The following is a 15,368-nucleotide window of genomic DNA, read 5'->3' as shown; positions in this document are numbered from 1 at the left end:
TGAAAATTAATTGAATCATTAGATGGAAAACTTGTCAATAAAAATCAGAGCATATGCTGATTTCAATAAATGCATACTATTGACCCTTTGGTCATTTAAATATTCTATATTATTATTATAAGTTCCTTTATAAGTCACAGTCATTAAAATGACCAAATATGTCTCTGCATGGCTGATTTAATTATATTATTGACATACAATGGATTAATTTATGCATGTCTTTTCTATTTTCATACATGCTGTGTATTATGTAATACTGTAAAAATGTAAACAGGAAAATTCTGGCTTTTCACTTTTCATAAAATTTAAAATATTTTGTCATTTTTTTTAACTTTAAGAAATGGCTAGATATGGATCTGAACACAAAATCATTGCCTGAAAGTCACTGCAGTGACAAAGTACACTATAGGTTGTGATACTCACAGGGACAAATGTCTCTAGGCATTATCATTCAGTGTTGATTTTAATGTTCAAAGGAAGACTAAAGACACAATTGCTTTAAAATTACAGTACTAGGTGTTTTTCATCCACTCTCAATTGTTCTTGCCTCCATTATTCCAAGTTTGAACTGGCAGTTAGTGAATCATTCTTCACAAATTTACAAAAGATTCAGAAAATAATGAATCATTATAACTTCAAAGAGCTTTTTATAAAAATAGCCCTCTATTGACTATATTTCAAATTTAAAAGTTATTCCCAGGTCTTTCATCTATATGAAAATTTTCTGAGTGGTCTTGTAGAGCATTTGATTTAACTGAGGGCTGCGTATATAATGTGAGGTTGGGCATTAGTCAAAGGAAAATAAATGGTTTTAATTATCTTTTAAGAATATACACATGATGTATGTAAGCGGCCCATGCATATGCATGTGTACTGTATAATAATAAAAAAGTAAAAATAAAAAAATCTAGGAATTTATAGAAAATATGGCTAATCAATTCAGCAATAATACTGTAATAAGGTTTACTAATAACAGAAGGCAGAGACTGGAAAGTTAATGAAAAGAAGGATTCTTAACATGCTGAGGGCAGGTATAAACACAAAAACATGTAGAAAATATTTAAGAAATGCCAAGAATAAATCAATGGTTGCTAAAGGCAGCCAGATGACTAGAAATAGAGTATTAAATTCACGTGGCAGGATTAGTCTCAAATTATTGAGCAGAATTGCCTTTGATTTAATCTACATCCTCACCTATTTTGACCCTTTTCCTCTAGGATGATCACTAAAAATAATCTCTTTATGTTCAAAGTAAACTGTCCTTACTGAAACTGTCCTTACTGTTGTTGCTGAAAACAACAACCCCTTGATCTAGTTTTTCAATTTGTAATGCTTCCCATTTAAAAGGTGATTCCATTTTTTTAAAAAAAATATTTATTTATTTGTAGAAGAACTAGGGTGTAAGCAAGAGGTGTGTGAGGTGAGAGGGTTCACCAGAAACAGAGTGGGGAGCAGAACAGGTGGATTTACTGAAATACAGCACTGAGGGGAGCAGTGGGCGAGACAAGAGAGATCTGCTGTACCATGTGGGTCAGCTCCCTGGCCGGGGATTGAACTTGTGCTTCAGAGGTGGTAGCTTGATAGTGCTGAGACTGAAACCCCATGCCACAGGGCCATGGTTATAGGTACTGTACCTCCAATACTTTCCTTTTCCAGTTGTACATGTACATTCAATCAAAGACATGATTGACTGAATTTTACCACACAACTCAAATGATACTGTTCACTGTAAAGTCTTTTCAACCTTTCAACTGCTACATTCAGCAGGTATATTTCAGTTCACACTTTATTGTTTGATAATGTCTGCTTGTATTTACTTCCCTGGCGGTCTAGAAACCACGCTGTAAGTCTTCTTGACTTTTCTGCCCCTTTGACACATGTGCATCACAACAGTTTTACTTTAAGTACTACCTGACTTTGACCCTTACTCTTCATTTTCTTGTCTTTTAGTAAGATCCTCATTCTCTCTCACTTGAACTCATTTTCTTTCTCTTCTTCCATCCTTCTGTCAACTTAGTTACTCATCTAAGCTTTTTGCTCCTCAATGACAGCTCATCTTTGTAGCATAGAAGAAAACCGTAAATGCCCATAATTCAATCCTCCATGCTTTCCAAATGCGTCCACAGCTAATCCATACACCAACTGGCTCCCACCACCATCAATTCTTCCCCAAAATACAATGTTCCAGTAACAGTTAACTTATTGTAATTTTGTTGACATTCCATATTCTCTTTACTTTTTTGTAGATACTGTTATGTTTGCAATGTATTTCCCCTTTCTATATTCTATAAAATAATACTTTTAATATTCAGATTTATTGAAAATATCATGTAACTCTCTTCTTGGGCTATAGTAGGTACCCATTCTTAGTATCAAAGAATCTGAGAAGATGACAAAAATTGTAATTACATGCTTTTGCATCTAGCTACTCCATCAATCATAAGCAAATATGGTCAACTTGAGTTTTTAAATTTACTGAGATGAAATTGTAAGTGTCTTGAGAGTAACCATGATCTTTTAGGACTGCAATAAAGTCAGGTGTTACATGACGGTAGTTTGTCCAACAGCAGGCCACATATCTAAAGATGATCCCAAAAGGCTAGGTTATGAAACCTGGGTTTATATTAAGCTATATAACTAGGTTTAATAAATACATTCTATGATTTTTAAACACTGGCCAACTTTCCTTACACCTGTCTCAGAACATATCCCTATTACTTAACAACATCTGACTTTGTTTGCAATATCACATAATGTGAAATCCATAGCCAGCACTTCATACATACCTATGGAATATATAGAATGATATATATGCAATAAAAATAAAATTAAATATACAGTAAAAATTATTCAGTTGAATTCCCAATATTTCAATAAGTTGAAAAAATTATAAGAAATTATCACCATCGAGGAATGTAGAATTACAAAATATCTGAGGCATAGGGAAGTGATTTCATAAGTCCACCTAAGTCAGAGAATGTTCAAATTGGTTATTTAGTAGGAAAAATTCATTGATTGAATGTCTGCTTATTTGTGACAACAAATATCTCTAAAATCTCAGGGCTTAAAAAAATGTGATTTAATTCTTATTTATGTTACATATCTGCACCTGCTCTACATGTCTTCACCACAGTGTCCAATGCAAAAGATAAGTCTCTGAGAAAGTCATGCTATTTATAGCAGAATGAAAAGAGCAAGAGGCTTGAAGCCTGATTTCAATCAAAGTGTATATTATGTTTGCTGACATGTCATTGATCAGAGCAAGTCACATTATCAATGGGATGTGGATCCATGTCCCTCCCACGGGAACATTGCACTTCACATGGAGATGAACAGTGACATATAATCTCTTAAAGGAAGAAAGATAAATATTTGTGAAACTTATACATAATTATTGAGAAATGTAATAAGAAAGCCACAGAGGAAGAACAACAACAACAAAAAAAGATCCTTAACGTGTTGTACTGCTGGTACTATAAAGGAAAATAGCAATGGTATCTTGAACTCACTGTTCAAAAAAATAGAGAATGACCCAGATGAAATCATAAGGAAAAATCTGTGAAGAACAAACAATGGAAAAATGATCAGAGTTTCTTCCAGAGCCAAAATTTGGCAAGGAATTAGTGAATGTGAAAAAGGGTCAACTGCAGTATTTGATTGGGACTTCAGTATACTTTGGAGAGGGTGGAGATGTATGAAAGCTGTCCAAGATGAGGATCAAATCATAAGGATAAAAATTAGTAGCAGTTAAAAGAGAAGGCTTGTAATATAAGTTGTGAAGGGAGCATAATCAATTAAATTTTGTAACTGAAGAAAGGTAAGATAAAGTGTTTTATTAACATATTTTGCAGCCTCAAACTTTTTGTGGAACCATTTTCATAAGGTTTTATAAAAGGGAAATAATAAGGAATAGTTTAAAGACAGTTCAAGATTTAAAAGAAGCCAGTAAGGAGAACAATGTCAATAAGGCTAGTGCAGGATTTTTCTGGTTGAAGAAAAGGCACAATGTGAGAGAAAAGCACAGATCTAGTGGCTTTGTCAGTGCATACCCTTGGCAGGGAAAACTGAATCACCCAGAAGAGGAATGAATCGATGGGTGCTTTTGTGAAAAAAAAAGAGCAGTTCCAGGAACTCTAAGGTATGAGAATTTGTGACCATAAAGGGCAGATGATGTGACTAACTAGAAGAATGGAGAGAAAGCAGTGTTCAAGCAGAGATTAGAATCTATAATTGATTCTGGTGGAAGAAAGTAGGATGCAGAAGGGGCATGACTTGCTTGGGGAGGGTCTGTGGGATGCCCATAGAAACGTCCATTACCTATATGACTGATTTGAGTGACACAGGAAAACACTTTCCAGTGTTTATCTTCTGTGAGCCTGATATAATAGTAAGTATAGACATATAGAATGAAATATTCCAGTTTCAGTGCAGACCATGATGAACTTGAAGATTCAAAGTGCGTGTTAAATGAACACGCACCCCTGAATCTCTCCTTCAAATTAAATACAGTTGAGTGTGAGCAATGCAGGTTTGAACTTTACAAATCCACTATTTTCCTGTAAACAGGCAATGTACTTTACATCATGGATAAACAGAGTACAGTCAAGTATAATCTATTAAAGGAAGAGATTTCTTAAGATCTTGTTAGTAACATTTTCTTTTCTCTGGCTTACTTTATATGCTATAAATATATATAGCATATAAAATATGTACTACTCACTTTTTATGGCATCAGTACTACTTAAGCAGTCAACAGCAGGTTATTCGTTGTTAAGTTTTGGGAAAAAATAAAAAGGTATATATGTATTTTCAACTGTGTAGGGGTGAGTACTCCTAACCCCTGTGCTATTCAAGGGTCGATTATTGTAACCATATGTAAACACTCACATATAATCTACTACATAAACAGATTAGAAAATGGTACAAACATATTTAAGCACACATTATTACAGCAAAATGGATAAGGGGTTAAAGTATTAATCTCCCAGATGACAGTTCCTTTTTAATATCAGATTTGAGTTAGTTTTAGTTTAAAAATATGTATATAATTTTATATATGCAAAACGTACACCAATCATATTTACATACTACTTTCTATAAATTTCACATTTCATAAAACTTGACATATACTAACACATAATATAATGCCCACTTTCATAAGAGAATACAAAGTACAAAGACTTGTCCATGACAAAACAAACTTACATATGCCACATAAATTCCTTTACAAAGTAAACATAGTTGACAATTAAGTCAATAATTAACAAAATCAGTTGTCCCTGAAAATAAATTTGTTTATGAGATATGAGAGAAAGAGATGAGAAATGTTTATAGATGTTGAAATAAATATAGATACACACCTCGATAGTGAAACCCATTCTTCATTTACTGAAATTTTAACAGTACCTCCAATGACTTAGGCACTCTTAAAAAACACTTGTGCCTGGCTTTCCTGATGGTACAGGGGTTGAAGTCTCAGTGGTATCAAGCTATCCACAGCCTCTGCAGCATGAATTCAATCCCCTGATCAGAGAGCTACCCACATGGCACAGCAGACCTCTCCTGTCTCGCCCGCTGCTCCCCTCAGCAGTGTATCTCAGTAGATCCGCTTGTTCTGCTCCCCACTCTGTCTCTGGTGAATCCTCTCACCCCCTGCACCTCTGGCTTATACCCCAGTTCTTGTATGCATAAATAAAATAAACCTTTGAAAAAAAAAAAGCACTTGTCCCCGCACACCTTTAAACGGTTCTGAAATGTTAGATCTCCTCTGAAGGTCAGGCCCTTTGGTCATCTGCCTGGAGCATATACAATTTCTAGCAGCCTACCTAGGACCCAGACCATATCACATGGTGTACTCCATTGTATCATCCACAAATTCCAATTAATTATAGCAGTGATTTAGTATTCTTTCTCTTTCAGCACGGAATTTGTGATAAAACACCTTTGTTCCAACAAAGATAAACTTTTAGATCTAAATGATATTTCCTATAGTCTTCTCCATACTTTTCCAATAACTACACAGATAGTTCATGGGGGAAGAGGGATAAGATACGTTAAAAAAAAAATCACTTATTTGTCCCTGCCCTCATTCATAAAAAAGTATGTTTAACTCTTTAAATTCATATTTTGTCTATTCTGAAAAGAAAATACATTCCGCTTATGGTATTCTGCAGTTATAAGTATTACTGATTTGTTATTTTGAAGCAGGAAAATTTTAACCATGCCTCTGTGTAGTGTCACTATTAGTATGTCCACAGCTGAACCAAATGTTGCACATGGCTAAAGATTATAGAAGGGGGACTGGTACTCATAAAACACTCCCCATATATGAAAAGTGTTTCTGATTTTGTCTTGAAGGTAATGGAAAACATCAACAATTTTAAGAGTTGAGAGGTGCAGTGGGAAGAACATGAAGATTGAAAGTAAAGAAAACATCCTGTAGCAATTCAAGAGAAAAAAACACACAGACATTGGAACAAGCAGAACTCTCACAAAGCTATGATGAAGAGGAAATAGAGTATATTGCAAATGTTAAATAACTACAGTGGACATGTTCACAACAGATTAGATTATCAAAATGAAAACAAGTTGGATAGCAATAATCTGTCTTCTGGTCTCAGAGAAAGTCATATTAACAAAGCAAGAAATAAAGTAGAGAAGCCAAGTTTGAAGGAAAAGATGTCATTAGGATGCTATAAACTTAGTTATGAATGTCCATTAAGACTTGAAAGAATAACTTACGGATTTTATTATTGAATTTGTGAGTGTCTGCAAATACTGCTCAATAGATTAGTTTAAGCAACATGCAATTCATGTAATTTCAAAGTAAAATCAAGTATGACATTTTACTAAATTTCACTGGGCATTCTTTCAACAAATACGAAGCAAGAAAAGTCTCTCTTATATGCATTGTAAAAGAGGTGACAGTGTTGGGCCTCCCCAGTGGTGCAGAGGGTTGAGCACGGCACTGTGAAGCTGTCCGAGGCCTCTGCAGCCCGGGTTCCATTCCTGGCTGGCCAGGGTGAGCAGACCTCTCCTATCTTGCCTGCTGCTCCCCTCAGCAGAGTTTTCAGTTGGTCTGCCTGCTCTGCTCCCTGCTCTGTCTCTGGCAAATCCTCTCACCCTCCCACACCTCTGGCCTGTACCGCAGCTCTTGTATAAATAAATAAATATTTTTTTAAAAAAAGAGATGACAGTGTTAAGTAATTTGTAGCTCCTGCCATTGAAGCTGTAACAGTACAACAGATGCTGTCATAGAAGTGAGATTTCCTCCAGGTACAGAAGGGGTGTATTAGGGAAGTCTTAATAAAGATGTTGTTAAAATGCAGCAAATAAAATCTGTACAAATTATTCTCTACTTACCATTAACAATAACAATGATGTCACGGAAGTCAATTTCTCCCCTAGCCTCCACTCTTCCTTCACACCTGTATGTACCTTCATCACTTTTATTGATGTTGAGAATCTGCAGATTATTGTTGGCTAACATAGCAAACCGATCTGGAAAGTAAGCAAAGAGGAGGAAATGCTATCAGTAATCCAAGACAGAGTCCAGTGTGCTAAATTGCTAAGAGTTAAAATATGGCACTTGTCAGACACTATCAAACTTTTCATCAACAAACAAATTCAAATTTGAAAGTAAAATGTAATTTTGTGACTTCAATTTTTCCACTCCACACTGCCTTGTTACACCTCTTTTTTTTCCTTTCTAAAATACATTCAAGACTTTATTTCCACATAAAATTGTTACGCTATTATTTCCCCTTGGTACTTTGAATGCAGAAATGATACACAAAAGAACAATGCAGAGAGATTAGATATTGCAGACATGAAAAGGCTTTGACTACAAATATGTAGCAACCAGGGTTTGGAAAAGGGTAAGAAAATTGATTGAATATCCTTCCTCACACAATAATTAAACTAATAATTTTGCACACCCTGAGGAGGCAGCAATAATATTCAAGTCACATAGAGGATATAAAAAATGGCCATATCTCAAATTTATTTGAGGGATTTCTTTTTATAAATGAAAGCTAATCGATTTTAGTCTAATCTATTAGATTAGACTTTATTAATTTTATTTCAAGATTCCATTTCATGTGTGGGTGTTTTCACTTTCATACATACAAAAAATAAACTGTTATAAATAATGCATTAGCCGATTCTTTAAAACACTCAAGACTAATTTAAGCAGCATCTCAGCCTGGCAGTATTTTCCAGTTTTGTTGCAGTGTTAAGATCTTTCTCTTGCAATCAATCAAGTAAAGAATCTTCTCACATCTACTCCTATTTTGAAACATTCACTAATCGCAATTTCTGAAAATTCTTTAATAAATGCACTTGTACATGTCACTGGTATCTCTTTAATAGGCTCTATATTTGTGATACAATACTGAATTAGAGAGATATCTTTGTTAACCTTGAACCTTCAGGTAAAGTAGAAATGTCATCATTTTGGGGACCTGTTTCCAATCAAAGGTTACTTTTGAGACTTGTTCCAAAGTTTACTGCTCTTCACCTATCTTCTGGCTTGGTAGAGAAGTAAGGCAAGCATGGAAGCCATATGAGGTTAGGATTCCCCCAACTGTATTGTTGGAAGCAAGAATGACAGGTAGAATTCTGTCATTACCATCATTGTGAGTGAGATATAAACTGTTATAATTAGGTAGTTTAGGAGTTCAATTCAATTTTGAGGTTTGTCATAGCAATGTCTTAGTGTAAGGAGATAAGAGGAGGCTAGAAATACAAATAGGCAAGTGATCATATTATATACAAAGTCATTAAAACAGATAAACAAGTAAGCAATAAACAAGTAAGCAATATAATCATTTATTAATTATCTCTTGTTGTTTAACAGATAATTAATAGAGAGCAGAATTGTGGATATTCAGAGGTAACTTCAGTAAGTAAACGATGACAATTTTCAGTTCAATAGGTATAATCTTTTCCATAATCTTTTTTTGGTAGACCCTAAGAAGAGATACAAAAATGCTTATGCAGTTGCTTTTCCCTTGTAAATTTTCTCCCCAAGCTATATATTGAAAAGAAAGTTGATGTGCAAATCTTGGAGTGCCCCAGAACTCCTTAACAAATGCATGGTTTTTCAAAGACAATTAAAAAATTAGAATGAGAAAAATATAAAGGTTAAAATTAGAGAGGGATGCATGTAATCAAACCCAGACCATTGTAATATTATATTTTCCAACTTATTTAAATATGTAGCATACTCTTATGCTCTTTAATGGCAGGAGTTTAAAAGAATAGTACAGGGAAGTGTTATTTTTATCAGGAAGGTAATGGTTAATAGAAAAAGGAAAATAAATCTGTATAATGCATATTTTGATAGGAAAAGATGTGTTTCTTTGAATTGCAAAATTTTAGTTTCAATTTGTCATTATAAATACAACATTTCTATTGTCTGAGAGAAAACTGTTAGAATATTAGGGGGACAGTAGCCACCTACTAAGTGTAAATACATCATTATATATAATATTAAGTACAATTTTTTTTCCCACTTAGAAACAAACTACATGAAATATGCATGCAAATGCTTAATATGTGTATAAAGTCCATGGAATAACTTTAGTGAACCTTCAAATCAAAGAACATCATTAATATGTGTTTATAGAAAACATTTAAGAAAGTACTCTTCACTAAGTTACACATAACACTATTATTAGCACTGTTAACTTTTAGATTATTGGTTTCTTTCAGTTTTACAGATATCAATTTTTTAAAGTTATAACAAATAAATAAAATAATGCCCAATAAGATTTCTGCTTTATGATTCTTTAAGTGGGTTATATTCTTAGTTCCTTTTTATTCTCATTCCATAGCCATTGAATGTTTTGTCTCATTTACTTTTACAGTTCAATTACTATCTATATTTTGATACCTTGAAATTTTTCTACAGACCAGATCATTCTGGTGAATTCCACAGATGTTTAAGTCTATCACATCTATCTACTTAAAATCTACTTATCACATATATCTCTAAAAAGGTTGCAAGTATTTTGGTCTTAGCATGTTTCATATGTAGCTCACTACATATGCCTGAAATTTCTCAGGATTCCAATTCTATCTTCACATTAAACTAGTTGCCCAAGTCAAATTTCTTGAGTCATCTTTGATTTCTCCATTTGTTTCAATCTGCATTTCCAATAAAATTACACATACTATTATCTCTCCCTCAATCATTACTTAGTCTAAATTTCTTTCTCCTTCAGGAAGTATTTCATTCAATTTAGACTGTTCTCACTGCCTGGAATTTTTCCTTTACTCCTACACAATTAATTTTACTCATTGAAGTACCGATACTGTTCTCAAATATGTATTAGGTCATGTCACTTTCTCGATTAAATCCTTTTAGTGGCGTCTCCTTTGGATAGATTCCAAACTCCTTAACAGAGATGTCAAGGCTGAGATTTGACTCAACTTTCCTTTCCAACTTCCTTTCTTTTTACTCCTTTATTAACAAATTCCCACTTATATTTATCTACTAGTATAGGTATTCTAGTTGTACCTGTTCATAAATTCTAGTTACAGCAAACTTATTTCAGGTTCAGGAATGTGCCATTCATGCTGACTTTCACCTCTGGGCCATTGAAATAAAATAAAAGTTTCTCACCCCAAGAGGTTGCTGCCATACTTTGTCTAATCCCTCTTTATATTTAAAGATCACTTCCTTCTTGGGCCTCCCCTGGTGGCACAGTGGTTCAGCGCTGGGCTGCAAAGCTGCCTGCAGCCTCTGCAGCGCCAGTTTGATCCCTGGCCACAGGCGAGGGTCCCACATGGTGCTCAGACCTCTCCTGCCCGCTCAGCAGTATATTTTGTCTCTCTGCCTGTTCTGTTCCCTGCTCTGGCTCTGGTGAATTCTCTCACCCTCCCACACTTCTGACTGTACCCAATGCTTATATAAATAAATAAATATATATATTTAAAAGAAAATCACTTCCTTCTCAGCACCCATACTGAATACCCTTCTCAATCCTAATTCACTCCAGGTAGTCTTTCTTTATCATCCTCTATTCCTGAACTTCCTTTATCATTAACCTCAAAATACCTTGTTTTACTGATATATCTATCTTTTTGATTAGATTATTAGTATTTTGAAGGCAGTGAACTTTTTAATCTTCCAAGCACAAATCATCACCATCTAGTAGATGGCATACACCAAGTATTCAATAACTGTTGGATAAATTTAATTTCAATGTATTGAAAGTTGTTTTATAGATGGTTGTTGGGAAGGAAAGAGTACTTCATCAGACAAGGACCAAAATGTTTAGAGTGTTTCTGAGATAACTTTGAAAGAGGCTGACTATGACAATGCATATGCTCTGGATGACACCGAAAGCCAGAATATTCAATGTTTACAACAAAATGTAACTTTTACTCCTTGAATGCTTGGATACTTTTGCCAAATGATCTCTTTTTAACAGATGACATGGAAAACCTCCACTTAAAATCTTCTGTAGAAATTTTAATTCTGGATTTCTGCCACACAGCTGTTACCAACAGCATAAATAATAAGATGGATATTTCCAAACCCTCATTGTTCTTCTGGAGCCTCTAAACTTTACTCTCATATCACAGAAGACCGCAGGAAGTTACCTAGACACATTCTATTCTAAATCTTCCTATATATTACTTTCATAATTGTAAACTAATTTTATTTCATTAGCTTTAATAAAGGGAACATACAAGGTATAATCAGGTGAAGGATATTATTTCTTATAAGTCCATTATGAATCAAATAAATTGTTTAATATGCCCTATATGGTGAGTTTCACCAATATTAAAGGTTCACAATTCATCTGCATCCCTCATATCCCAGAGTAAAAATAGTACATGATTTTTTAATATTTATTTCCCTCACATGCAACTACATCTAAGTTTCATGTTTAAATTTCACAATCCCCTTTGATTGGATTTTGTTTCTATATATAACCTGAATGTAAGTAATTTTGGTAAAAATGATCCCGAAGACTTAATAACTCAATGGAAAGGAATTAAAAAGATACATGTCATTTATTTACAGCTTTAAATATAGTTAAATATAATACTCGTTCATTTAACAAATATTTAAGATATGCCTAACACCTTATATAAAACAAAATCATTGTGCAAAGTGTATATACAATCTGTTATTCACAGATGAAAAACTGGATTAGGTACAGAACAGTTAGAAATGTTCAAAGCTTCAAGTCCAAGGAAAGGAATAAAGTCCAATAAAGGAATAATAAAGGAAAGGAATAAAAAATCCCAGCTATCATTCCATCTTAGGATAGAGGAAAATGATGCATAAGCTCTAGCAAAAAGACATGTTTCCTCCACTTCCATTACACCTAAACATCAATCTTTGCTTTGAGTCTTCTGTTCTATGTGTCTTTTAAAAAAATGCAATTCCTTTCAAAACTTATTTTACTTAAAGTTTACAATTCACCAGATGTGCATTTGAATCCCAAGATTAGTCAATCTGAAAATGTTTAGACATTGTCATTTAACTGCTATAAAGGAGCTGTTTTTGTCTTTATCATTGAGGAGAAAAAGCTGAAAATACTTTGCACAATTCACTCATGGGGTTTGTCAGTAAAATCTAAAGCAGTTATCCTAAAACAAAAGAAGAGGAAATAAAGTATTTTTCATTAATTTATTATAATAGAAAAAAGAATTTCAGTCATAACTGACAACTATTGAATATGCCAAATACAGGAAAAAAATCTCTCAAAATTCAAAAAAAATTGCTAGTGAACATGATCATGATATCTTCTCTATACACATTTAAAAATAGGTACTCTGCTTTCTCTCCTGTATGCTGTGGAACTTTCATCTTTTAGAAACACAAAACAGAATCATCCAAAGAAAGTATTTAAAAAGACTCAATTATTTGTACCTCTCTGCAATGCAGGTGCATTGAAATATATTCTAAATTGAAAATGCTCCCAATGCACAATGGTAAAGTAGCATAATGTAAGCAAATTATGCTTTCAATTTCAAATGTCATATTATTCTGGAATTTTAGCTCAGCCTGAATCAAAATCATGAAGACAATTGGAATGAATACATTTTTTGTCTATTTTTCACATGAACTTCACCATAATATTTAGAAAATGTAGGTGTCTTTCAAAGAAAAGTATCAGAATAATAAATGGGATTCATATAGATATTTTGTTAAGTTTACATATAGTGAGCTGTTAGAACATGTTTGATTGATAATTTATAGAATTCAAATACATCAGGATTCACTGCTTCTTTTACTGAGCATCCTTGTACTGTTTGTACTGTATTTTTTTCCTTAAATAAAACAGGAATAAGCAAACTTTTTTGAAAATCACTAGATTTTAAATACTGTCACTTTGTTGGCCAAGCCATCTGTGTCATGGTTGCTCAACTCAGTCTCCAAAGCCATAAGTATTGTATTCTGATAAACACCTACACAAACAACAGATACTGAATTTTTCCTGAGGTCCAGAGTTGGCCAAGCCCTAGTTTAGAGCTTTAAAGTTCTCAAAAGTTTATCTTATCCTTAGGGTTAAAAATTTCTATATTTGTTCAAGTCAATGAAAGTCTTTTAAAAAATGCAGTATTATTAAAACATATAACTTAGGAGTTACCAAAATACTAACTGTCGGAAATAGCGGTGACTTCCTCATTGTGATACAACCAGCTGACCACAGGAGCAGGTGAACTGCTAACTCGGCAAACCACCTCCGCGTCCTCTCCTTGTTTGAATTCTTGAGGAGATACCACTTCTCTGAAAGTGAGTTTTTCTGTGACAAAAAAGTAAGACAAACCAAAAAAGTAGTATGGCTTACATCTTCCAATAACATATTTCAGAACCTGTGTTTACTGATTCTATAATAACATATTTACCTATAATAAATCTGGAGTCTGTAAGACTTTAAAACCAAATAATCTAATCATGCAATCTGGTAAGTTCTTACTTCACAGAGAATGAAGTTAAAAGACTTTATTTACAATGTCCTACATAACTGGAGTTGGCACCTTGAGGCTGATTCTAATTCCTGCTTTCTCATCCAGACAGTTTCTAGAACACTGCAGATTTGTTCTTATTCTGGGACATCTGTATACCTTTACATTTCTTCAGATTTCTGCTCCACCTTCCCACCTGAACTCTCCATGTCTTTCTACCCTACTTAATTTATTTTCTATACGGTTCTATAATATTTATATCTAGCTTTAAGGCATTTTTGGCTTCCTGATTGTTTGTCTCTATGGACTAAAATATAAGTACCAAGTGGCCAGTGATATTTTTCCTCTTGGTCCCTACTGAGCTCGATGATTCGGCACATGGTCTGCCACGTAGCAGAACTCCCACAAGTGTGTTGTCTGAGTGAATGACCATGCTCTGTATGTTTGATGAGAAATTTTCACAAAAGGAATTCACTGTTATTGTTCTAGACAATAAAATGTATTTTATTTCACAAATAAAACACCAGGTAACTTCCTATGTATCATTTCAAAGAATAAAAGATCTTTCTAAAATACTATGTCTAATAAATGAACATTTCAATTTAATCTTTTGTTAGCTATATAAAGTTGATATAGGAGAGGACAGAGTGAATAAGGAAAATATCTTTCCTGAGATGCTTCAAGATGAACAGAGGAGAAAAGGTCAAATCAGGATAAATGAGGGCAACACATTGCTTTGGTCGTCAATAATGAAGTCAAGATGCGTGAAAACTATTTTTTTCTACTTTAGAGCTTTTTAAAGAATATTTTTAAAAAATAAGACCTGAAACCATAAAATACATAGAAGGAAATATAGGTGAAACACTACGTGATTTGCATATCAAAGACATCTTTACAGACACATCACCCAAAGCAGTGATAGTGAAGACAAAGATTAACAGCTGGGACTACATCAAATTAAAGAGCTTCTGCACAGCAAAAGAGACAATAACAAAAACAAAGAGAAATCCCACCAACTGGGAGAACATTTTTGCACCCAATACTAATGATAAAGGACTGATCACAAAAATCTGCAAAGAGCTGATGAGACTCAACAACAACAAAGAAAATAACCCAGTCAAAAAATGGGCAGAAGAGCTAAAAAGAAACTTCTCTGAAGAGGAAATGCAAATGGCCAACAGACATATGAAAAAATGTTCAACATCACTTGTCATCAGGGAAATGCAAATCAAAACTACCATGAGATACCATCTTACACCAGTGAGAATGGCACATATTAAAAAAACTAGCAACAACAAATGTTGGCGAGGTTGTGGAGAAAAAGGAACTCTCCTGCACTGTTGGTGGGAATGCAAACTGGTCCAACCACTATGGAGAGCTGTGTGGAGATTTCTGGACCTACTAAACATAGAGCTTCCATATGATCCAGCAATTCC

The 15,368-nt window shown here is 33.9% G+C and overlaps 1 protein-coding gene across 4 annotated transcripts in view; it reads right to left on the bottom strand.

Moving 5' to 3' along the window:
* NCAM2 (neural cell adhesion molecule 2) overlaps window positions 1–15,368 on the bottom strand; it is a gene marked incomplete at both ends in the record, with an annotated part of 418,249 nt that overhangs the window by 142,005 nt on the left and 260,876 nt on the right. For 3 of the 4 annotated variants that reach the window (XM_084232218.1, XM_084232219.1, XM_084232220.1), the window contains 2 exons: window positions 7,363–7,500; window positions 13,626–13,769. In XM_084232218.1, coding sequence (XP_084088344.1) covers window positions 7,363–7,500; window positions 13,626–13,769 — 282 coding nt within the window. The remainder of the gene's footprint in view (window positions 1–7,362; window positions 7,501–13,625; window positions 13,770–15,368) is intronic. The other variant, XM_084232221.1, reaches the window with a different exon arrangement.

This window comes from Talpa europaea, assembly GCF_964194135.1.
Source record: "Talpa europaea genome assembly, chromosome: 4".
NCBI classification, from domain to species: domain Eukaryota; kingdom Metazoa; phylum Chordata; class Mammalia; order Eulipotyphla; family Talpidae; genus Talpa; species Talpa europaea.
This window is presented reverse-complemented; position numbering and strand designations above follow the sequence as displayed.